Source organism: Octopus bimaculoides, chromosome 8 (genome assembly GCF_001194135.2).
Source record: "Octopus bimaculoides isolate UCB-OBI-ISO-001 chromosome 8, ASM119413v2, whole genome shotgun sequence".
NCBI classification, from domain to species: Eukaryota; Metazoa; Mollusca; class Cephalopoda; order Octopoda; family Octopodidae; genus Octopus; species Octopus bimaculoides.
In genome coordinates this window covers 55419201-55428571 of record NC_068988.1, presented here as the reverse complement: position 1 = coordinate 55428571, position 9371 = coordinate 55419201, and the positions used below count along the sequence as shown (strand labels likewise).

Sequence of the window (9371 nt, the reverse complement as noted above, 5' to 3'; positions counted from 1 at the left end):
GTGTTATTGACTCTCTTTCTATCTGCTGTAATAACTCACATACACACACATGTATCACTCACATACATACTTTTCTTTGTATGACGGCCTGTCTTTGATTATGTTATTATATGTCGCATTCACACTCACACACAGACATACATCTTTAACGCTACAATAAATATCTCTGTTATTCATCTAATACGGTTGTGGTCTTTCATTACTGGTCATCTATGTTATCGTAGCATAACATATCATGTATATCATCTTTGATATATTATTTTGTATTCGACCGTGTGACACGTTTAAATAAAAGGAGTCCTCTGATTCTTCCATTCGTCACCATATCTCCTTTTTGAGTTCGCACGGTCGTCCTTACAGCAGCTTCGTTATCATTTATGATTGAATGCCCGAGAGAGAGGTTTCACTACACGTCTATTCTGCTGGTGCACGTGGAAAAAGAATGTTCTCGTGTGAGAGAGGCCAGCGTTAACGCGATAGAACAAAACTGCACACTGGGAGTCCTTTAGAAGAGCGAGACCAGGAACTCAAAGGAACTCCACTGAATATGGCGACAGGCTACATTATATAAGTGACAATAGGACGTAGCAGAGAACATCTGTTCAAGGGAGCTTATTAATCCAGCCACTCAGAGACCGAGAAGAGCTGTAAACTGAGTGTCGTTTGAGCCTACCTTGAAGTCAAAATGCATGTTTTGAACAAATGCTAATACAGACATGCTACAAAACTATGAGGCCAGACATAAAAAATATTACGTGTTGTTTTGTGTAAAATATCAAATTCAAAGTCACTTTTCAGTTTGATTGCAAAGTTACATTAAATAAATAAATATAATTCGACAATTGACGGGTAAAGTTTTTATGTAATATTGTGGAGTTAATTTTATATATAATAAATTAAATTCAGCGTCAGTTCCTAGTTTTATTGCAAAGTTACATGAAAGAAAACGAATTTGACAGTGGAAAATTCCAATAAATAAAGTAAACAAAAAGAATAAAGTTTGATAGATTGCCACGTCTATTGTATGACTATCACAACCTACACAACGACAGTTCTCAAATTTCGGCGCTTGTCTATGAAACGAGGGGTGAATTCCTGAAGATTCGGATTTACGGGGCATTGTCTATTCACAGCAATTGTAGCTCAATCGTCCACTGAGTTCTGCTTATAAGTTTTTTATCATCTGCAGCTTGAATTAACAGCATGACAATCCGTACAGCTTTACAGGTAGCATTACTGTGATTTGAAACCGTTCTGAAGAGTTCAGAGTAGACATTCAGCAGGCAAGCAAAAGCTCGAGTAATTAAGCCAGTGAGTTCAAAATACGTGAAAACCACCCAAATGAAACGCTTTGTACTGTAACACTTTGCTTTCAGATCATTCTACTTCAACTATCATTAATAAGAGTGTATCGATGTTGAGAAACTACTCCTTTTGTTGGGTGACAAGAAGACACTTCATGATGTTATAGTTTCCAGCCGAAAAGCAGTAACAGAACTCTGAGTAAATTTAATCCAAAAAAGAAAATGATGGTCTCACAGTAAAAATTGGCGAGCGAATCTCCACTACATGTTTGCCGACTTCGAAATAACCTCACTGATTACCGGGTTCTCCAAATGTTGTGGCAAGTTTCTTCATAGTTGGTTGTCGCTAAGTCCAGTGGTTTGTTAATTAATAGCATACCGCATCTTTCGTCATGCAGCTTGTTTCGATTCACATCAAGTTCTTAATGCAAATAGATATCAATTTCAGCTTGTTAGTAAAGACAATCTTAGCATCTTTACGAGAGCTTTGATTCGTAGCAAAAACGTGCTCAAAAAGTACAAGAGGGAAAAAAAAAACATTTTGCAGCAAAAAGTGACGGAACCAAATTGTCTTCAGTTTGTTTCACCGATGTGTTGCTATACCCACAAAAAAATATGGCAATCTAAAATAGATGGAAGCGTAATATAAAATCCACCACAATGACCAGTCCTTGTTGCGGTGTGGTAGCTAGCGAAAGCTCCAAGCAGAGACTTCCATGCTGGACAGGTCAAAGTATAGAGACCATACAAATATAGACCACTGCTTCCCAGTGGAAGAGGTGGTCCATGTTAGCCGCTTCTTATTAACACACCTTTATTATAGGTCGCAGCTCTATTGAACATATTCTTAAATATGGACAAGCTGGATAATAATGTTGCTAAGTTGTTTATTTAAACTACGTCATCATTGACCTTTCTGTGAGTGTAATATTTGCTTATAGTTAAGTCTAATGTAAAGTCTAAAACAAATGACATTTTAAAGCTGATACAGTTTTAGGATTAAATTAAATTCCTAAAATATGCTAATTAAATTTCCTCATGTTGTGGGGAGACTAATAGCCTGTCGTCTCAGTATAACTGTATGCTGGAGAGGTTTATCTCTATTTTTTACGGGTATCTAAACTGCACAGGTCACTAATTTGCAGATCCCAACTCCGCTGAAGTTACACATGATTACGGGCGCGAAATTTTTTTTCCCATGAGAGTTCCGGACCCCAGTTATGAACTCATTTGCATACAGCCAATCAGAGTTGAGCTATCAAACTAGTGTCCACCTAGTCAGGAAAATGCTCTGGTTGAGTTCAGTGGAAGATGTGCGTTATAGCAAATGCCAACTGTTCTAAACGGGTTAATAGGGGCGACAAAAGTGAAATTTAATGTATAAAGTGAATGGAGAGTTGCTCACCGATGATGCCATAAGTGTTGCCAATTTGCGTAATTTACTAGAAAATGCAAATGAATGTAGTTTCCTAATTTGTTGACTGATTTTGTACATTCCTAATTTGAAATGTTGGTGTTGATCTGGAAACATCGTAATCAATATGGCGTTGTGTCGTATTGCGCCCTCCTTGCATATATCAATGGGTACATGCAGTATCAGTAATCTCAGTCTGAGCATAGGTACCTAATGTTAGCTCCATATAGAAATGGTGCTCAATTGATCTATGAGAATGGTGGAGGGAGGGAATGCGGTGCTTGTGTGAGACTTGCTATGCTGTATTCACAGAGTGGCATACACCATTCTATACCTGACTGGCTGTACTGTAGCAGTACACAGTATGTGGATTTTCAAGATGAGCTCTGATTGGCTGTATGCTGGAACTCTCGTGGAAACTCTCGTGGGAAAAAAATTTCGCGCCCCGGGCGCCACTTTTGGGTCTGCTGTAGGCAGTACGTGTTTTTTTTGGGGGGGGGGGGGTCCGGGGACGGTAAACAGAAGGGCCGCCCCGAGCGGCACACATTCTAGCTACATTAGTGTTCATGACTCTTAAATCGATGTAATCTATTTTTACATGCATTTGATACATATGGATATTCACACACACGCGCGTGCGCACGCACACACCCACGTTTCAGTTAATCCTATCCAGATTGCTAACCACCAAAAGTCTCTTTCCCCCACTTATTCTCTCTTTCTCTTCTCTCTCTTCCTTCCTCTGTTCCCCTCTACTCTCTCTTCTTTCTCTCCTTTGAACTCACTTTCTTTTCCCATTCTCCTCCCCTTATGAGTTAATACTCCAAGCTTTAAGGTCGCTCTCGTAGACATCTTCAAATTTATGTTCCAGCTATGTTTCGCAATACTCTTTTTACTCTGTGTGGATTTTAAAATCAAATATAAAAAACTAGTACACATTACTTCGAAATTATAGTTCAAAATTCTGAAAGAATTACCCACATTACTTACCTTGTTATATTAATCAAACGCATGTGAAGCAAAATTATTAACAAAACGCTTCTTTTTTTAAGACACTCAAGTGTTAATTTAAATTTCCCAAGAATCTGAAATTATACTTTTTGAAATTATGCGACTCACTCAGATTACCGTTTACGAAGAACTAGTGCCTCTCGGTGTACTGTTTGACAACTACTGCCATAAATATGCTTTTTGGCAAAAGTCTATGGTTACATATGACGACAAATGCTGTTCAGATCTTTAAGATATATATGTTGATTACAGTTTGACTTACGTTCATATTACTTATAATTCCGTTGGCGTAGATCACATCTTTCTCATCAGATGTTCGGAAACAGAATGAAGAGAATTTAAGAGAAATTTTTAAATTCTCTTCATCCTTCCAACATCTGACAATGTAAAACTGTTCTACTTTCAAATAATATGCAACTGAGCGTAACTTCAACCAAATGAGTTGAGTGCTAATTTCTTAACAATAGTAGTCGCACATTTAATTGGCGGTTATTTTGAGTAATTGAGATTGCAATATGTGGTTCCAGATGGCGACAAGCATTTCTTACAATCACAGAAAGGTATAATGTTGAACCGTTGTTCTTGTTTGCAATATAAGACCTATGCATCACTATCATACAAGCCAATTTTAAGAATATAAGTAATTTTGTCCTTGATCTTATGTTAACAGACAGTTTCTGGTTGTCCTACTCAGACAATTACTGTCTGTCTATACGCTATAACATGTTTACGTAAACTGCAACCTATCGTCAAAACTACTACCATATATGGCAATTTGATGGACTCGAACAAAACAGAAAGTTATCTTGATATTAAAATAACATAATTACTTTGACAATGAAGGTAATTATAAAAAGCAATGACTTGTTCCAGATATCACGTGTAAAACATAAAAACTTATATGCATATTTTCATGAGCAAGTTGAGTAAAACCAAACATTGACATATAAATAAATACGAATTACTTACTGTTTTTACAGGGTGCACAAGAGGCCGAGACTTGTCCTGCAAGATAAACAACGTTAAAATTAAGTTAGATATATATATATATATGTGTGTGTGTGTGTGTACAATGAACGAAACATTAATATATGAGATCTGCAATAAATACAGCTTATTTCTGATATATTTTGGGTGGAATTTTAGTTAGCGATCGTTGAAATTTCACTTTTGGTGTTTTTTTCAGCTAAAATGGATTTGAATATGCTTAGAAAGAAACTATTTGGACAAAACATAAGTAGCAGTTGGATTCGATCCACGTCTTGCCGCCTTGAAATCACAATGGATAACAACTGCGCAAACTCATTTGTTATCCAATCAACGGCTGTTGTTCACGTGATAGTTTGGTGGCTCGTCTAGACTTTCCCTGAACACAGAAATTTTGCAGAGTGTTGAGACCTCCAAGCTGCCATGACGTTCTCCACTCTCACACCTTCAAAATGAGTCAGTTTCCCATTGGCGTTCACTCTCTTCATAACTGTTTTCGCAGCTACATATTCAACCTTGGCCAATTGAAGAAGACTCACCACAGTACAGTGACCAAATGTTGAAAATTTCAAACAAAGACTTCCTGTGTCGCGTAAGTTGTTTCATCCGAATATTTCTTTTGCTTGTATTGCATGAACACCTCTATATGAATGTAACAATAACTTATGTTCTAAAACACAAATAAACCTTACTAACGTGTTACACGTATGTAAGAACGACCGTGCGAACCCAAAAGGAGAAATGGTGACGAATGGAAAAACAGGGCTCCTTTCTTTAAACGCGTCACACGGTCGAATACAAGATATATCAAAGATGATATAAATATGTTATACTTCGATAACATAGTGAATTCGTAAATGACCAGTAAGGAAGACGATAGAACACAACCGATAGAGATTGAATAACAGAAATATTTATTGTGACATTAAAATGTATGTCTGTGTGTGAGTGTGAATGCGACATAATGAAAACATAATAAAAGACAGGCCGTCGTATAAAGAAAAGAGTGTGTGTAAGTGATACATGTAAGTGTATGCGCGATATACAGCAGATATAAAAAGAGTCAGTAACACATATAAGAATTTGCCAGTTCTTAGAGTACACAATAGTAACAGTCTGTATGTAAGAAGTTGAGGCGTGTGTGGCAGAGCGATCACTCGTCGTGATGCTAGGGCTTCTATGCCGAGCCGGGTTCTGGAATACAGATGTTCGTCGCAGGCTAGGTTCTTGTCTGTTGTCTATCGTGGCGAAGGCGAATCGCACAAACAGAGTTAGAAGTTAGCTGGTGTACGTATAAGTCATGTTGACGATGGTGGCGAATCTTGTAGTTCGTAGTTGAAGTGGTGTTGACGCTGGCGGCGATGCTGGTAGTCGTAGTTGTACGAAGCTGTTGGTTGTTGTCGCTGGCTGCTGCTGCTGTGTGGTACACGGAACAGGTCTCTAAGAGATCTGAACCGAGACGAATTTGCCGGGTATAATTTAGTCTATTTAAAGCAAAATAGGGGCTCCAGAGAGCATCTGAAAAACACCATCACGTGACCTTATTAAGGGCCACTGATTGGTCAGTTTGCGTTCTGGCGGGAACGGTACGAAGCAGTTGCCGCTTCAAATAATAATTAGTCACGTGAGGGATACAATATGCTGCTCTCCGCTACGCCCGCGCTTGTTTATATATCATGGCGATAGATGATTTTGTATATAATGGCGATCGAGGTGTTAGTTTCACTACACGTATATTGCGGGAACCTATAAGCGGTTGGATTGCAGGGATTGATTGAAGTCACAGCTTAAACCTAAGTGACATGGAATACGGTGGAGGATTACAAATAAAGTTGAGCTGTTCGGAATCTAAATCATTTGATGTCCTCTGCTACAGATCTTTGTGTGAGATCATACATTAAACCATATTGGGTTGATTTCATCTACATAGCTTTGGATACACGCTTAAACTGACGAATATTTATGAGGCCGCCCCAGATAAAATTATATAAAATATGTATAAAGTTGAAAGAATAAACGAAATAAAGAAATACAACAAAGGATGTGTTGTAGCAATAAGAATCTTGGGGAGACCCCAGGATCTCCGAGCTATATACCAAATTAAATGCCAATATGTACAACAATAATGGCAATCAAAAATTAGTATTTAAAAAAAAAACTGTCGTCGAGGACAATTTATTTGTTGTGGTTTTAAAAAACCTGCACATCGAAATGTGATATATAGACTCTGTAAGTGCTTTTACCCCTCTCAAAAATATACCTATGTGGTTGAATGTGCCTTCGGTGCTGTTCTGGACGTACTGATGAAAAAACAAAGACGTCTCAATATTTGTGAATGTAGCTACCTTCAAGAAAAACTAACTGGATTTGTTCCTTGGTTTTCAAGTTTAGTTCTTCTCCTCACAGACCAAAGTTGTCATAAAATCAAACGGAAGATCTTAGTTGGGAGCAATCTATTATTATCTTTGTGTGTGTGTGTTTCTTTTGTTTGTTTTTTTCTTTTGTTGGCATTTAATAAAGCGCTTTTGGCCTTCCTAAAAACATATTCGATATTATATCATTTGGAAGTTTTATAATACATTGAAATAAGATTTATTTCTTTTTATATTATATTTTATAACATACTATTTCATATTATTAAGACTGTGAGCTGGCAAGGAAAATGTTTAGTGCACGCCAGGGAAAATGTTTAATTCCATTTCGTCCGTCTTTACGTTCTGAGTTCAAATTCCGCCGTGATCGACTTTGCCTTTCATCCTTTTGGTGGTCGATGAAATAAATAAGTACCAGTTGTGTACTGGGTTGATATAATCGATTTTGCTCCTTACACGAAATTACTGGCCTTTTGCCAAAGTTTGGAACCAATATTTCATACTAATTGATAATATGATTTTTGTTTTTATTTTATAACACGGAATAATATTCTATATTATCTTTTTTTTTTCATTTGATTGCAGTTAATCAATCAATTTACTTTCATAAATTATTTCAATAACTGACACAGTAAAAGTATAATGGTGAAAAAATGCTCACAAGACGAGAAATGTGACCTTGGACTCTGAGAACCACACACATAGATTATATTGTAGTCAAATGTTTTGGCCAGGACTGCCTATGTAATCGAATACAATGTAACAAAAGTAATAGAGAATGTTGCAAAGAAATTGTTAGACATTTTCGTATGATTTCTCTGGTATATTTGATTACACTTGCAGTACTGATTGAAATAAGCCCTTCTGTACTATATAATGTATTATATAATGTAATGACGCATTATATGAAGCACTTTCTGCGTACACATAAGGGAAGGATTCTATTCCAAGTGGAAAATTACTACAAAATAATTTGTTGTTGTTGGCACTCAGTCGCTTACGACGTCGAGGGTTCCAGTTGATCCGATCAACGGAACAGCCTGCTCGTGAAATTAACGTGCAAGTGGCTGAGCACTCCACAGACACGTGTACCCTTAACGTAGTTCTCGGGGATATTCAGCGTGACACGGCTGACCCTTTGAATTACAGGCACAACAGAAAAAGGAAGTAAGAGTGAGAAAAAGTTGTGGTGAATGAGTACAGCAGGGTTCGCCACCATCCCCTGCCGGAGCCTCGTGGAGCTTTAGGTGTTTTCGCTCAATAAACACTCACAACGCCCGGTCTGGGAATCGAAACCGCGATCCTATGACCGCGAGTCCGCTGCTCTGACCACTGGGCCATTGCGCCTCCACTACAAAATAATTACAGAAGCGTTTAAGAGATTTTTAAAAAAACAGATAAATTCTATGAATTAGCTAGGGTTTTTTTTTATGTTCTTAACAAGAAGAATCAACACATTTCCTACAGATATGAAAGATACAATAAATAATCACCGATGAGATGTTTGAAGAGAAAAACAGTGCAGCAATTGATGAATGTCTCCACATCCTCCTGGTTATAATGATAACTTTAATCAATTTTTCATCAAAGATAGTTAAAATATTGTAATATTTGAATATATATTCCATTATATACGCGCAGCCATGGTTGTTTGGTTAAGAAGCTCACATTGCAACGGGACGGTTTGGACTCAGTCTTACTTCACAGCACCTTGGACAAGCGTTTTATGCAATGGTCCATGACCAACTAATGTCTTGTGAATGAATTTGGTTGACGATCACTGTGTAAAAACCGGTCGTCTGTGTGTGTGTTCTTAATTTTTTATTCTTTTACCTGTTTCAGTGATTTGGCTGTGGCCATGCTGGAGCACCGCCTTGAAGGAGATTTGGTCGAACAAATCTACTCTAGGGCTTATTTCTTATGCCTAGTATTTATTTTATCGGACTTTTTACCAAACCGCTGTGTTGCGGGAACGTAGACACACCAACACCTATTGAAACCAGTGATGGGAGGGCATAGACACAAAGACACACACGTAGATACACACACGCACACACACACACACACACACACACACACATACACAAACACACTCACACACATATATATATATATATATATATACACGACAGGCTTCTTTCAGTTTCCGTCTACCAAATCTACTCACAAGGCTTTGGTCGGCTATAGCAGAAGACGAAGCAAGCTTCTTACCACACAGTCACGCCTGCGCCTATAAATAGACAGGTCGTCGTCGATTTACGACCTGTCCGACTTACGACCGAT

At 37.8% G+C, this 9371-nt stretch overlaps 1 protein-coding gene across 1 annotated transcript in view; it reads right to left on the bottom strand.

Annotated features, from left to right (window-relative positions):
* The window catches only part of LOC106876216 (uncharacterized), a 105688-nt gene that overhangs the window by 92176 nt on the left and 4141 nt on the right, over window positions 1–9371 (bottom strand). The window contains exon 2 of the mRNA XM_014924684.2: window positions 4699–4734. Within this exon, the coding sequence (XP_014780170.1) occupies window positions 4699–4734 (36 nt within the window). The remainder of the gene's footprint in view (window positions 1–4698; window positions 4735–9371) is intronic.